The sequence below is a fragment of the Pristiophorus japonicus genome, chromosome 8, assembly GCF_044704955.1.
Source record: "Pristiophorus japonicus isolate sPriJap1 chromosome 8, sPriJap1.hap1, whole genome shotgun sequence".
Taxonomy (NCBI): Eukaryota; Metazoa; Chordata; class Chondrichthyes; family Pristiophoridae; genus Pristiophorus; species Pristiophorus japonicus.
In genome coordinates, this window is record NC_091984.1 from 241,613,869 (window position 1) to 241,630,412 (window position 16,544).

At 46.7% G+C, this 16,544-nt stretch overlaps 1 protein-coding gene across 2 annotated transcripts in view; it reads left to right on the plus strand.

The window, feature by feature from the left end:
- The window catches only part of dnah10 (dynein axonemal heavy chain 10), a 397,024-nt gene that overhangs the window by 298,045 nt on the left and 82,435 nt on the right, over positions 1-16,544 (plus strand). For both annotated transcript variants that reach the window (XM_070888200.1, XM_070888202.1), the window contains exons 52-56: positions 1,138-1,341; positions 1,913-1,993; positions 6,302-6,499; positions 7,371-7,532; positions 15,471-15,645. In XM_070888200.1, coding sequence (XP_070744301.1) covers positions 1,138-1,341; positions 1,913-1,993; positions 6,302-6,499; positions 7,371-7,532; positions 15,471-15,645 — 820 coding nt within the window. The remainder of the gene's footprint in view (positions 1-1,137; positions 1,342-1,912; positions 1,994-6,301; positions 6,500-7,370; positions 7,533-15,470; positions 15,646-16,544) is intronic.

Below are 16,544 nucleotides of genomic sequence, written 5' to 3' on the forward strand. Positions count from 1 at the left end.
AAACTTACAGACAACAGACAGCTCAGCCCGGCAAGGCCAAGGTCATGCTATGGGCCCCTATGTGGAATGTTATGCATCCTCAAATATAACAAATTAAAAACACTGACTCAAATTCTAATGCTAGTTTTCCCAGGAAATCAAAACTTACACAGTTCCAGTAAGACACAACATTTATATTACCCCTGGTCCCGAGCAGAAACATACAATCATTTAAACACAGTATTATTCAAGTCACAGTTTCATTCGCATAACCATATATTTTTAGGTATCCCTAATTTCTAATACTAGTTTGACTTTTTATCATTTAATACAATCTTTTATTAGTTTTCTCCATTTGTAACTTTTCTTTTGAATGGTAGTCCCTGGTTGGATTGTATCAAACTCAGTGTTTTCACTAAATGTCCACCCAGTTGTGCAGGGGTTTGTGTGACAGTAACAAAACGGACAAGGTGATGATTGTAGTTCCTCCAAAAACCTATTCTAGGTTGCATAACCAGGCCAATAAGACACCCACTATTGTTTTAACTGCTTTAACATTATCAGAAAGTGGCCTTTGCACAAACAAAAATAAAATAATACAATACCTTAAGATTCATTGTGTCAGCTGTCGCACAAAAGTCTGGCTGACACTCCAGTGCAGCACTGAGGGAGTGCCGCACTGTCGGAGGTGCTGTCGTTTGGATGAGACGTTAAACCGAGGCTCCATCTGCTCTCTCATGTCAACATAAAAGATCCCATGGCACTCTTTTGAAGAAGAGCAGGGGAGTTATCCCCGATGTCCTGGCCAATATTTATCCCTCAACCAACATCACAAAAAACAGATTATCTGGTCATTATCACATTGCTGTTTGTGGGAGCTTGCTGTGCGCAAATTGGCTGCTGCATTTCCCACCTTACTACAGTGCCTTCACTCCAAAAGTACTTCATTGGCTGGCTTGGTAGCATAATTCTTTGGATTTGTTTCACAGTTTTGGGGTTGAAATCTTGGTGTGTCGTGGGGAAACAGCCAACGTACTTACTGCGGGTACCAGCATTGTGTCGGACTCTCACAGAGGCATCTGTGTTGGCTGGGCTGTGAAGGAGGCTGCACTGCAAAAGCAAAGTGATGGAATTTTGTTTTTAAATGTTCTTTTCCAGGCATCGTCCCAGCACTTTTTGCAGATGAGGAGAAGGAGAACATTTTGGCACAGATGAGAGATGAAGCTATGAAAGCTGGTACCAGTCCAGCAAAAGAGAGTATCTGGCAGTATTTTGTGAATAAGAGTGCCAGTAATCTGCACATTGTACTGGGCATGTCACCTGTCGGTGATATACTGCGGAGACGCTGCAGAAACTTCCCAGGTCTGGAACGTGTTTGGCTGCTATGTCATGAGTGTGCATTTTAACATGTATTTGAAGAAGAGTTTTGGTACCCTCACCCAGTCTGGCCTATGTGTGACTCCAGCCCCACACCAGCGTGATTGGCCTTTAACTGCCTTTGAAGTAGCCCAGCAAACCACTGAGTGCAGTTGTGACAGACTGCCAGCGGTTCAAAAAGAACCAGAGATGGGCAATAAATGCTGGCCTTGCCACAACCCAAGCATGAATTAAAAAGAGAGCCAAGAGAGATGTATGGGCCCCTTTGCAGTATGAAAACACTGCCTGCTAACTATCCAAATCTGAGTCTCTGCCTTCTGGATCGTGAAATGATTTCTTCCATTTGCAGTGAGATATTTTTGTAGTATCGTTGCCATTCCATTTCATATTTATTAAATGGCTCAAAAATGGTAAAAGCTGAATTTTCAGTTTATTAACACCGTACAACGTTTTACTGTGATACGTGTATATTCTTGCAGACTGTCTGTTAGCCATCGGGCCTGTGCTGTGATATGAATGTCCAGTTCTCTAACTGAAAAAGACTTGTGTGTTGCAGGCCTGGTGAACAACACTGGGATCGACTGGTACCTACCATGGCCCCCACAGGCTCTGCTCGCTGTCGCACGGTCATTCTTGGGTGAGGAAGAAACACTTCCCTAATAACACACACCCTTTCCTCCGCATCAAACCAAAAGATTATTAAGTCAATGCAACATTCAAGAAGGATATCACCTTGTGTGTGTAATGTTAGCTAAATAAATAAATGTTTTTGAAACCTAGAGATAGGTGAAGCACTGAAAGATTTATGTAAGGATATTTTGCATTATTATCCTTTGCAATACTAGTGGGCAGAGAAGTGGACCTGAGTTCACTAGTATTGCAAAGGATAATAAACTAGTTTGGCAGGAGGATGGGAACCTAGGAGAGGGCTCTGAGCTAGTTAGAGTGGGTGAGAGCTCAGATGAACAGAATGCCAAGAAAGAATGCAAAAGGCAGGAGGCAACAGAGCAGAGTAGCACTGGGGTAAGTGTAAATCACAATGTGATAGGAACGGACAATATGTATGAACATCAAGGGGCTGCAGGAGGGGTCAAAACTAAAAATCATGATTTAAAAACTAGTATTAAAACACTTTACCTAAACGCACGCAGCATTCGAAACAAAGTAAATGAGTTGACGGCACAAATCATTACAAATGGGTATGATTTGGTGGCCATTACTGAAAATTGGCTGCAGGGTGGCCAAGACTGGGAATTAAACATACAGGGGTATCTGACAATTCGGAAAGATAGACAAGAAGGTAAAGGAGGTGGGGTAGCTCTGTTAATAAAGGATGATATCAGGGCAGTTGTGAGAGATGACATTGGCTCTAATGAACAAAATGTTGAATCATTGTGGGTGGGGATTAGAGATAGGGGAAAAAGTCACTGGTGGGCGTAGTTTATAGGCCCCCAAATAATAACTTCATGGTGGGGCGGACAATAATCAAGGGAATAATGGTGGCATGTGAAAAAGGAATGGCAGTAATCATGGGGGATTTTAACCTACATATCGATTGGTCAAATCAAATCGCACGGGGTAGCCTTGAGGAGGAATTCATAGAATGCATACGGGATTGTTTCTTAGAACAGTATGTTACAGAACCTACAAGGGAGCAAGCTATCTTAGATCTGGTCCTGTGTAATGAGACAGGAATAATAAACGATCTCCTAGTAAAAGATCCTCTCGGAATGAGTGATCACTGTATGGTTGAATTTGTAATACAGATTGAGGGTGAGGAAGTAGTGTCTCAAACGAGCGTAATATGCTTAAACAAAGGGGACTATAGTGGGATGAGGGAAGAGTTGGCTAAAGTAGACTGGGAACACAGACTAAACGGTGGCACAATTGAGGAACAGTGGAGGACTTTTAAGGAGCTCTTTCATAGTGTGCAACAAAAATATATTCCAGTGAAAAAGAAGGGCGGTAAGAGAAGGGATAACCAGCCGTGGATAACCAAGGAAATAAAGGAGAGTATCAAATTAAAAACCAATGCGTATAAGGTGGCCAAGGTTAGTGGGAAACTAGAAGATTGGGAAAATTTTAAACGACAGCAAAGAATGACTAAGAAAGCAATAAAGAAAGGAAAGATAGATTACGAAAGTAAACTTGTGCAAAACATAAAAACAGATAGTAAAAGCTTTTACCGATATATAAAACGGAAGAGAGTGACTAAAGTAAATGTTGGTCCCTTAGATGATGAGAAGGGGGATTTAATAATCGGAAATGTTGAAATGGCTGAGTTCTTAAACAATTATTTTGCTTCGGACTTCACAGTGGAAGACACAAAAACCATGCCAAAAATTGCTGGTCATAGGAATGTGGGAAGGGAGGACCTCGAGACAATCACTATCACTAGGGAGGTAGTGCTGGACAGGCTAATGGGACTCAAGGTAGTCAAGTCCCCTGGTCCTGATGAAATGCATCCCAGGGTATTAAAAGAGATGGCGGAAGTTATAGCAGATGCATTCGTTATAATCTACCAAAATTCTCTGGACTCTGGGGAGGTACCAGCGGATTGGAAAGCAGCTAATGTAACGCCTGTGTTTAAAAAAGGGGGCAGACAAAAGGCAGGTAACTATAGGCCGGTTAGTTTAACATCTGTAGTGGGGAAAATGCTTGAAGCTATCATTAAGGAAGAAATAGCGGGACATCTAGATAGGAATAGTGCAATCAAGCAGACGCAACATGGATTCATGAAGGGAAAATCATGTTTAACTAATTTACTGGAATTCTTTGAGGATATAACGAGCATGGTGGATAGAGGTGTACCGATGGATGTGGTGTATTTGGATTTCCAAAAGGCATTCGATAAGGTGTCACACAAAAGGTTACTGCAGAAGATAAAGGTACGCGGAGTCAGAGGAAATGTATTAGCATGGATAGGGAATTGGCTAACTAACAGAAAGCAGAGAGTCGGATAAATGGGTCCTTTTCAGGTTGGCAATCGGTGGTTAGTGGTGTGCCACAGGGATCGGTGCTGGGACAACAACTGTTTACAATATACATAGATGACCTGGAAGAGGGGACAGAGTGTAGTGTAACAAAATTTGCAGACGACACAAAGATTAGTGGGAAAGCGGGTTGTGTAGAGGACACAGAGAGGCTGCAAAGAGATTTAGATAGGTTAAGCGAATGGGCTAAGGTTTTGCAGATGGAATACAATGTCGGAAAATGTGAGATCATCCACCTTGGAAAAAAAACAGTAAAAGGGAATATTATTTGAATGGGGAGAAATTACAACATGCTGCAGTGCAGAGGGACCTGGGGGTCCTTGTGCATGAATCCCAAAAAGTTAGTTTGCAGGTGCAGCAGGTAATCAGGAAGGCGAATGGAATGTTGGCCTTCATTGCGAGAGGGATGGAGTACAAAAGCAGGGAGGTCCTGTTGCAACTGTACAGGGTATTGGTGAGGCCGCACCTGGAGTACTGCGTGCAGTTTTGGTCACCTTACTTAAGGAAGGATATACTAGCTTTGGAGGGGGTACAGAGACGATTCACTAGGCTGATTCCGGAGATGAGGGGGTTACCTTATGATGATAGATTGAGTAGACTGGGTCTTTACTCGTTGGAGTTCAGAAGGATGAGGGGTGATCTTATGGAAACATTTAAGATAATGAAAGGGATAGACAAGATAGAGGCAGAGAGGTTATTTCCACTGGTCGGGGAGACTAGAACTAGGGGGCACAGCCTCAAAATACGGGGGAGCCAATTTAAAACCAAGTTGAGAAGGAATTTCTTCTCCCAGAGGGTTGTGAATCTGTGGAATTCTCTGACCAAGGAAGCAGTTGAGGCTAGCTCATTGAATGTATTCAAATCACAGATCGATAGATTTTTAACCAGTAAGGGAATTAAGGGTTATGTGGAGCGGGCGGGTAAGTGGAGCTGAGTCCACGGCCAGATCAACCATGATCTTATTGAATGGCGGAGCAGGCTCGAGGGGCTAGATGGCCTACTCCTGTTCCTAATTCTTATGTTCTTATGTTCATGATCAGATCAGCCATGATCGTATTAAATGGTGGAGCAGGCTCGAGGGGCTGTATGACCAACTCCTGCTCCTATGTCTTATGTTCTTATGTAGAAACATAGAAATTTACAGCACAGAAGGAAGCCATTTTGGCCCGAGGGCTGTGCGGCCGACAAAGAGCCGCACGGCCCTCGGTCAGCAGCCCTGAAGGTTACATATAAACCTAGAAACAATGACGGAAAGGTAAAGAGCACCCAGCCCAACCAGTCCGCCTCACACAACTGCGACACCCCTTGTACTGAAACATTCTACACTCCACCCCAACCGGAGTCATGTGATCTCCTGGGAGAGGCAAAAACCAGATAAAAACCCAGGCCAATTTAGGGAGAATAAAATGAGGGAAAATTTCTCTCTGACCCATCCAGGCGATCGACACTAGTCCAGGAGATCACCCTGGCCGTATTCTATTCCCTGCAGTACTTACCATTATATCTGCACCGTCCAACAAAAGGTCATCCAGTCTAATCCCAATTACCAGCTCTAGGTCCGTAACCCTGCAGGTTACTGCACTTTAAGTGCCCATCCAACCATCTCTTAAAAGTGGTGAGGGTTTCTGCATCCACCACTGTTCCAGGCAGCAAGTTCCAGATCCCCACAACCCTCTGCGTAAAGAAGCCCCCCTCAAATCCCCTCTAAACCTTCCACCAACCACCTTAAAACTATGCCCTTCGTACTAGACCCCTCCACCAATGGAAATAGGCCCTTACTATCCACTATGTCCAGGCCCCTCAATAATTTGTCCACCTCGATGAGGTCTCTCAACCTCCTCTGTTCCAATGAGAACAAACCCAGCCTATCCAGTGTGTCCTCAGCTGAAATGTTAAAACTGCATGGGTTGGATCTGTACTGAGGCACATTTAACGGTCGTTTTCCATTTCAGGAAAAAATGCAATGATTCCTGGTGAACATTTTAATAACGTGATTGACCACGTGGTTATGGTACATGACTCTGTGGAAAGGTTCAGTCTGACATTCCTGCAGAAGCTGAGGCGTAGCAATTATGTCACTCCGAAAAACTACCTGGACTTCATCAACACATACGCTCGATTACTAGATGAGAAAGATAAATTTATTTTGGGTAGGTGCACATCTTTTGACAAAGAAAATACTTCAACCAGAAGTTTGAAAAAGTATGTTTATTGAGAAAACAATGAATTCTTTTTAGACCATTTACAACCAGCCGAACATTTACTCCTAACTACAAACATGTTAGCAAAATGTTAGCATTTATTTAATCAACCTACAGAGAAAATATAAATTCCATATCGTACCTTCTACAGTAACGTAAGAGCAGCCATTATAACCAGATTCACTTAATTCAATCGGTGCAACTTACCTTCGCATAATAATATAAAAAAAACACTCTTGCCCACACCTGTGGGTCACCGTACTTAATTTAAACAAAATGGCTTCTGACTATCCTCCAGCATGTCTAACCTCTTGCCTCAGCGAGAAGCTTGGACTAAACCGTTGCAGCTTTCTTGCTTCAAAATAGTGCCGTTCCCCATCTGCCTGTATCCCTGCTTCTGTCTTATCGCCCTCTGCTCCCAATCAATGGGTTCAAAGACTTCCAGCACAATGAGTGTGAGGCGTTTTTTTGATTGCTAAGACAGTCTAATGAATTGCTTATTGTTTACAGTCTGTTGGAAAACAGTATCAAAACTAGCTTCTTATCATCTTAGCTACCTAGGAACTCAGCCTTTCTAGCATTTTGTGTGACAATCCTTTGCTTTATAAAAACTGAACTTGAAAAGAATGCACCCTGTACTTTTTGTGGTAAAATGGTCAGAAATTGCCAGCATCTGAGTGTGTTAAATGAGAAGCGAGAGGAACGTCATTCGAATACGTTAAGTATTCGTATCCCACTGTGTAATTTGTTTGAAACATGAGATGTGTGAATGACTAACACAACAGATTATAATTCACACTCCTTCGCCCTCTCCCCGCAGCTCAATGTAAGCGTTTGGAGGGCGGATTAGACAAGTTGAAAGAGGCCAGTATTCAGCTAGCAGAGTTAAACTTGAAGCTTGTGGAACAAAAGATTATACTGGCGGAAAAAACGCAGGCCTGCGAACTTCTATTGGCAGAGATCGCCATGAACACTGCTGTGGGTAAGGCCAGCGTCTGAGTTACTAACTCAGTGAATACTAACACCATTTATCAGCACAGATCTGTGATCATTTCCCAACGTAGGAAATTGACGGGCAGAAGGAGACCAAGGGATCCAGCAAACCTGCCCCATAAAACCTTACAATAGCCACTACTGCCCTCTTCCTTTGTGCCCCTCACTGCTACTACGCTTCTTCTATCTTTATTATCACACACATGATTAGACAACAGGATGCACATATCTCCGAGCACATCACAGGAACAGGAGGAAGCCATTTAGCCGTTCAAGCCTGTTCCACCATTCACTTAGATCCTGGCTGATCTATGCCTCAACTCCATTTACCCGCCTTTGCTCCGTATCCCTCGGTACCCCTACCCAACAAAAATTTACCCATCTCAGTCTTGAAAATTTCAATTGACCCCCATCATTCACAGCATTTTGCGGGAGAGAGTTCCAAATTTGTCTTACTGCTTTTGTGTAAAAGTGTTTCCTGATCTTGCTCCTGAACAGCTTAGCTCTAATGTTAAGATGATGTCTCCTTGTTCTGGATTCCCCTCAAGGGGTCGAGGTACGTGCGTTCAAACTACACACTCCACGGGGTAGCTGCTTTCAGCCATGCTGCTGCAGTCACACGCTGAGTGGGCTCAGGTACTGCCAATAAGAGCAAGGTGGGAACTTACCAGGAGCAGTGCCCTAAGGGCTCCAATCATGTCACATGCATATACTCGCTGGAGCATGCATGCACGTTTCTGGCCTGTACTTTTTATTCTCTTGAGTGCAGTGCCATTGGTCAACTCCCATATCATATCATCATCATAGGCGGTCCCTCGAACCAGGATGACTTGCTTCCACAAGAGTTCAGATGTTTCAATGAAGGACCTGATGTTCCAGTCCTGAATTCCAGTTGACGGGGTGGAAGATGCCTGTGCGCGGATTTTTTTAACGTGTGGTGACCGTTGCACATCATCTGGAGAGTATCTAACATTTAGTTACACAAATCGTATGACCCGGGGGCTGTATGTCATGTGCATTAGCATTTCTCTTATCATTCAGAAAGTTGACAGATGAGCACTGTTGTGAGACGAGGACACTGGTCAATCAACAAACTGCTTTATTTTACATGGAATATATGAACGAACAAAATACAGCTTTCACATTGAGATTTGGTTATTCACTGTCATTCCTTGAAACATCAAAAATAATAGATTATGCAAACCTCTGCTTGATATGAGCCTACCTCACTTTACAAGTCAATATCTCTGATTTGATTGGCACCAACCTTTCCCATTAGAAGCCACATGTATTCATGCATGGCCCCTCGAGTGTCTCACCACCCTCCTCTGGCTGGAGAGTAAGTGAGATTCCTCTGCCTCCCTTGTTGCACACTGCACAGACCCTGCTGTAGGCTGTCTTTCTATTTTACCTACAGGGAGAGAGGCAGCCAACGTTTATCCCGAGCTTTCTGTGTTGAGGATTGGCTGTGAGTTGTCATTCAAAACCTCAGCTGGTTCATGTCTTCCCTTCCACGTGGTGTGGGAGCCATGGCAACTACATTGCCCACGGGCTAAAACCTCTGCTGTGCTTAGTGAATTGAAGCTCTTTTAATATTACAGGTGTGAATATCTCGAGGAGGTGATGAATGATCCACATTATCTCAAACTAATCTAGTATCTGGGAAATACAATTCTGAGATGGTTAATATATAACCTAATGCTGTAAACAACATCCCAGATAGTTCGTGTGTCCCTGGGAGTTAACCTTTGTGAACTGAATTTAACTACACAGCAACATCATGATATAAATTAACTCAAAAATTTCTTCCACGGAAACTTGGTTAAAAAAAAGACAAACAGTATTGTTGCAGGAAAATAGAAGCAACAAATGCTGGAAATCTCAGTGAGTTAGGCAGCATCTGTGGAGAGAGAAACCGAATTAACGTTTCAGGTTGATGACTTGTCATCAGAACATCAAACTGAAACATTACTCTATTTCTCTCTCCGCAGATGCTACCTGACCTGTTGAGTATTTACAGCGTTTTCTGTTTTTATTTCTGATTTCCAGCATCCGCAGTATTTTGCTTTAGTATTGTTAAAGGCTTGGGAGCAGATTTACCTGTTTACTACAAAAGATTGTGTAGCCAAAGAGACGTGTACAAATAGAAAAAGGGGAATGCATAATACTACTTCATACTCTCATTAAAAAAATAATGCGGGCAAATGAATGTTATTATATGGGTTGGCTGAGCCCAGTTTATCTAGGAACTTTTTGAAGTAAATAGCCATGATGAATATTCAGGGTTTTTGACAATTCGAAGGACAGACAGAAGGAAAAGGAGGTGGGGTAGCTCTGTTAATAAAGGATGGTCAGTGCAGTAGTGAGAAACGATATTGGCTCAGAAGATCAAGATGTTGGATCAGTTTGGGTGGAGATAAGGAATAATAAGGGGCAGAATCACTGGTGGGTGCAGTCTATCGGCCCCCTAACAGTAGCCACACTGTAGGACGGAGCATAAATCAAGAAATAATGGAGGCTTGTAAAAAAGGTACGGCAATAATCATGGGCAATTTTAACTTTCATATTGATTGGACAAAGCAAATTGGCCAGGGTAGCCTTGAGGAAGAGTTCATAGAGTGTATCCAGGATAGTTTCCTTGAACAGTGCGTTGCGGAACCAACCAGGGAGCAGGCTATCTTAGAGCTGGTACTGTGTAATGAAACGATCGCCGAGTAAAGGATCCTCTAGGAAAGAGTGATCATAACATGGTTAGAAACATAGAAACAGAAAATAGGTGCAGGAGTAGGCCATTCGGCCCTTCGAGCCTGCACCGCCATTTAATGAGTTCATGGCTAAACATGCAACTTCAGTACCCCATTCCTGCTTTCTCGCCATACCCCTTGATCCCCCTAGTAGTAAGGACTACATCTAACTCCTTTTTGAATATATTTAGTGAATTGGCCTCAACTACTTTCTGTGGTAGAGAATTCCACAGGTTCACCACTCTCTGGGTGAAGAAGTTTCTCCTCATCTCGGTCCTAAATGGCTTCCCCCTTATCCTCAGACTGTGACCCCTGGTTCTGGACTTCCCCAACATTGGGAACATTCTTCCTGCATCTAACCTGCCTAAACCCGTCAGAATTTTAAACGTTTCTATGAGATCCCCTCTCATTCTTCTGAACTCCAGTGAATACAAGCCCAGTTGATCCAGTCTTTCTTGATATGTCAGTCCCGCCATCCCGGGAATCAGTCTGGTGAACCTTCGCTGCACTCCCTCAATAGCAAGAATTTCAAATTCTGTTGGAGGGTGAGAAAGTTGGATCTCAAACCAGTGTCCTAAGCTTAAATAAAGGAGACTACAAAGGTATGAGGGCAGAGTTGGCTAAAGTGGACTGGGAAAATAGACTAAAGTGTGGGATGGTTGATGAGCAGTGGCAGACATTTAAGGAGATATTTCATAACTCGCAACAAAAATATATTCCAGTGAGAAGGAAAGACTTTAAGAAAAGGGATAACCATCTGTGGCTAACTAAGGAAATAAAGGATGGTATTGAATTGAAAACAGTGGCATACAAAGTGGCCAAAACTAGTGGGAGACCAGAGGATTGGGAAATTTTTAAAAACAGAGAACGACGACTAAAAAAATAATAGAGGGAAGATAGACTGAGAATAAAGCAGCAAAACATATAAAAACAGATAGTAAGAGTTTCTACAGGTACAGGTTCGACCTCCAGAATCTGGTGTTCCGGAATCCGGACACCGGGCCGATCCGTGGCGGGGTCGTCCGGAAACCAGAAAATGTTCCGATATCCGGACTCCCCCGGTCTCGGTCCCACCTCAACTTCTCCCCCGGTCCCCCCTCCCTCCACGTTACCTCGGGCCAGACAAGGAACTCCTCCACTGCGGCGGGCCCCTCCCAAACAGGTCCTCGGCGGTGGGCCCCTCCCAAACAGGTCCTCGGCGGGCCCCTCCCAAACAGGTCCTCGGCGGGCCCCTCCCAAACAGGTCCTCGGCGGGCCCCTCCCAAACAGGTCCTCGGCGGGCCCCTCCCAAACAGGTCCTCGGCGGTGGGCCCCTCCCAAACAGGTCCTCGGCGGGGCCCCTCCCAAACAGGTCCTCGGCGGTGGGGCCCCTCCCAAACAGGTCCTCGGCGGTGGGCCCCTCCCAAACAGATCCTCGGCGGGCCCCTCCCAAACAGGTCCTCGGCGGTGGGCCCCTCCCAAACAGGTCCTCGGCGGTGGGCCCCTCCCAAACAGGTCCTCGGCGGGCCCCTCCCAAACAGGTCCTCGGCGGTGGGCCCCTCCCAAACAGGTCCTCGGCGGTGGGCCCCTCCCAAACAGGTCCTCGGCGGGCCCCTCCCAAACAGGTCCTCGGCGGTGGGCCCCTCCCAAACAGGTCCTCGGCGGTGGGCCCCTCCCAAACAGGTCCTCGGCGGTGGGCCCCTCCCAAACAGGTCCTCCACTGCGGCGGGCCCCTCCCAAACAGATCCTCGGCGGGCCCCTCCCAAACAGACCCTCGGCGGCAGGCCCCTCCCAAACAGGTCCTCGGCGGGCCCCTCCCAAACAGGTCCTCGGCGGTGGGCCCCTCCCAAACAGGTCCTCGGCGGTGGGCCCCTCCCAAACAGATCCTCCACTGCGGCAGGCCCCTCCCAAACAGGTCCTCCACTGCGGCGGGCCCCTCCCAAACAGGTCCTCGGCGGCAGGCCCCTCCCAAACAGATCCTCGGCGGGGCCCCTCCCAAACAGATCCTCAGGGGCGGGCCCCTCCCAAACAGGTCCTCGGCGGGGCCCCTCCCAAACAGATCCTCAGGGGCGGGCCCCTCCCAAACAGGTCCTCGGCGGGGCCCCTCCCAAACAAATCCTCGACAGGGCCCCTCCAAAACAGGTCCTGGGCGGGGCCCCTCCCAAACAAATCCTCGACAGGGCCCCTCCAAAACAGGTCCTGGGCGGGGCCCCTCCCAAACAGATCCTCGGCGGGGCCCCTCCCAAACAGGTCCTCGGCGGGGCCCCTCCCAAACAGATCCTCGGCGGGGCCCCTCCCAAACAGATCCTCGGCGGGGCCCCTCCCAAACAGGTCCTCGGCGGGGCCCCTCCCAAACAGATCCTCGGCGGTGGGCCCCTCCCAAACAGATCCACGGCGGGACCCCTCCCAAACAGATCCTCGGCGGTGGGCCCCTCCCAAACAGATCCACAGCAGGCCCCTCCCAAACACTTCCCGGCGGCGGGCCCCTCCCAAACAGGTCCCCGGCGGCGGGCCCCTCCCAAACACTTCCCGGCGGTAGGCCCCTCCCAAACACTTCCCGGCGGCGGGCCCCTCCCAAACAGGTCCCCGGCGGCGGGCCCCTCCCAAACACTTCCCGGCGGTGGGCCCCTCCCGATCACTTCCCGGCGGCGGGCCCCTCCCGAACACTTCCCGGCGGGGCCCCTCCTGACGATCTCATCTCCAGGGCCGGCGGCCCGAACAGCTCCTGGGCGATTCTGACATTCTGAAATCCGGAAATACTTGAACCTGGGCTCGGGTGTTTCCGGATTCGGGACGTCAGAAAGACGTTCCGAAGTCCAGAGAAAGATGAAAACCGGCACAGCCTCGGTCCCAAGGTTGCCGGATTCGGGAGGGCGAACCTCTATATAAAAAGGAAACGAGTGACTCAAGTAAACGTTGGTCTCCTGGCGAATGAGACTGGGGAATTAATAACGGGGAGCAGGGAAATGGCAGACTTCGAACAAATATTTTGTATTGGCCTTGATGATAGAAGACACTAAAAACATCCCAATACTGGATAATCAAGGTGCTATGGGGAGGGAGGAACTTAATACAATCACTGTCAATAAAGAAGAAGCACTTGGTAAAATAATGGGACTAAAGGTGGACAAGTCCCCTGGACCTGATGGCCTGCATCCCAGGGTCTTAAAAGAAGTGGCTGCAGAGATAGTGGATGCATTGGTTATAATCTACCAAAATTCCCTGGATTCTGGGGAGGTCCCAGCAGATTGGAAAACTGCAAATGTAACACCCCTATTTAAAAAAAGGAGGCAGACAGAAAGCAGGAAACTATAGACCAGTTAGCCTAACATCTGTATTAGGAAAATGCTGGAGTCCATTATTAAGGAAGCAGTAGCAGGATATTTGGAAAGGCATAATACAATCAAGCAGAGCCAGCATGGTTTTATGAAAGGGAAATCATGTTTGACAAATTTGCTGGAGCTCTTTGAGGATGTAACGAGCAGGGTGGATAAGGGGGAACCAGTGGATGTGGTGTATTTGGATTTACAGAAGGCATTCGATAAGCTGCCACATAAAAGGTGCACCAGATAAAAGTTCACGGGGTTCGGAATAATATAAGAGTAAGGACAGAGGATTGGCTAACTAACAAAAAACAGAGAGTCGGGATAAATGGGTAAATTTTCCGGTTGACAAACGGTAACTAGTGGGGTGTCACAGGGCTGGGTGCTGGGGCCGATATAAAAGGCTGCAATACAGAGGGACCTGGGGTTCCTTGTGCATGAAACACAAAAAGTTAGTATGCAGGTACAGCAAGTGATCAGGAAGGCAAATGGAATGTTGGCCTTTATTGCAAGGGGGATAGAGTGTAAAACCAGAGAAGTCCTGCTACAACTGTACAGGGTATTGTTGAGACCACACCTGGAGTACTACGTACAGTTTTGGTCTCCGTATTTAAGGGAGGATATATTTGCATTGGAGGCTGTTCGGAAAAGGTTCACTAGGTTGATTCCAGAGATGAGGGGGTTGACTTATGAGGAAAGGTTGAGCAGGTTGGGCCTATACTCATTGGCGTTTAGAAGAATGAGAGGTGATCTTATTGAAACATATAAGATACTGAGGGGGCTTGACAGGGTAGATGCTGAGAGATTGTTTCCCCTCGTGGGGGAATCTAGAACGAGGGGGCATAGTTTCAGAATAAGGGGCCGCCCATTTAAAACTGAGATGAGGAGAAATTTCTTCTCTCAGAGGATTGTAAATCTGTGGAATTCTCTGCCTCAGAGAGCTGTGGAGGCTGGGTCATTGAATATATTTAAGGCTAAGATACACAGATTTTTGAGCGATAAGGGAGTAAAGGGTTATGGGGAGCGGGCAGGGAAGTGGAGTTGAGTCCATGATCAGATCAGCCATGATCGTATTAAATGGCGGAGCAGGCTTGAGGGGCAAATGGCCAACTCCTGCTCCTATTTCTTATGTTATGTGCTGGCCAGTCATACTTGGGAACATAGGAACAGGAGGAGGCCATTCAGCCCCTCGAGCCTTTACTGCCCGCCATTCAATGAGATCATGGCTGATCTATATCTTAACTGCATCCACTCACTGCACTTACGCACTCCCTGATACTCTACCAATAGTAAAAGTTTTTAGTGAAGTTTCGTACTTTTAGTTAAGCTTGTCACAGTATTTAATTCTAGTCTATGTGTAAGCTATGCTTATACTCGAATTAAGTGTCAACTGTGGCTCAGGACTCACCGCCTGAGTCTGAAGGTTGTGGCTTCAAATCTCACTCCAGGGAGGAGCACATAAATCTAGGCTGACACTCCAGTGCAGTGCTGAGGGAGTACTGTGCTGCCTTTCGGATGAGACGTTAAACCGAGGCCCCGTCTGCTCTCTCAGTGGATGTAAAGGATCCCACGGCACTATTTTGAAGAAGAGCAGGGGAGTTATCCCCGGTGTCCTGGCCAATATTTATCCCTCAATCAGCATCACTAAAACAGATTACCTGGGTCATTATCACATTGCTGTTTGTGAATAAATTGACTGTGGCGTTTCCCACGTTACAACAGTGCCTCATTGGCTATTATGAGTTTTGCGATGTCTGGTGGTCGTGAAAGGCGCTATATGAATGTAAGTCTTATTTTTTACTGTGGAATTTGCAGCATATTCAGTCCTGTCGGAAGAGTAAATAAATGCTCATTTACTGCTCCATTACGTACATTTTTCAGCTGAGGAGAAGAGGCAGCTGGCGGTAGAGAAAGCTGCCGAGATCGAGGAACAGAATAAGGTGATAGCAGTGGAAAAGCAGGATGCAGAGAATTCGTTGGCTGAAGCTTTGCCGGCTCTTGAGGCTGCCAGGGTGGCATTACAGAGTCTCGATAAGTCTGATGTCACAGAGATCAGGTCAGTCGCAACCACCTTCACAGCTGCCGTTTAAATACTCAAGCTGTTTATTCCAATAATAATGTTTTAGATGTTTTTGTTGAAATAACGGAGAGGGTTGATGAGGGCAGTGCGGTCGATGTTATGTATATGGACTTTCAAAAGCGTTTGACAAAGTACCACATAATGGACTTGTTCGCAAAATTGAAGCCCATGGGATTAAAGGGACAGTGGCAGTATGGGTCCGAAATTGGCCAAGGGACAGAAAGCAGAGCAGTGGTGAAGAGTTGTTTTTCAGACGGAGGGAAGTATACCGTGGTGTTCTCCGGGGGTTTGTATTAGGACCACTGCTCTTTTGATATATATTAATGACCTGGACTTGGGTATATAGGGCATAATCGCAAAACTGCAGATGACACGTAACTCGGAAATGTAGTGAACAGTGAGGAGGATAGTAGCGGACTTCAGGAGGACACAGACAGACTGGTGAAATGGGCAGGCACATGGCAGATACAATTTAGCACAGAGAGTGTGAAGGAAGAATGAGGAGAGGCAGTATAAATAACTGGTACAATTTTACAGAGGTTGCAGGAACAGAGCTGGGGGTGTATGTGCACAGATCGCCGAAGGTAGCAGGGCAGGTTGAGAAGATGTTAAAATGCATGCGGGATCCTGGGCTTTATAAATAAAGGGCTGGATTTTCGGTCTTCTGCTGCCCCTGTTAGCGCCTCGGGGGGCGGCAATAAGCACGTGTGGGCAGGTGGCCAGCATCCAGCGCCCCGCTGGGACACTCGGTGCTGGGTTTGAGAGGGCGCAGAGCGTTACCACCCGGGAGAGGCAAGCCGAGCCGGTGTGCAAAGCCCCTGGTTGTGACACCGGCTCGATGTTTGGTTCGCGCCCGATCCATAGTGCCCCCAGGT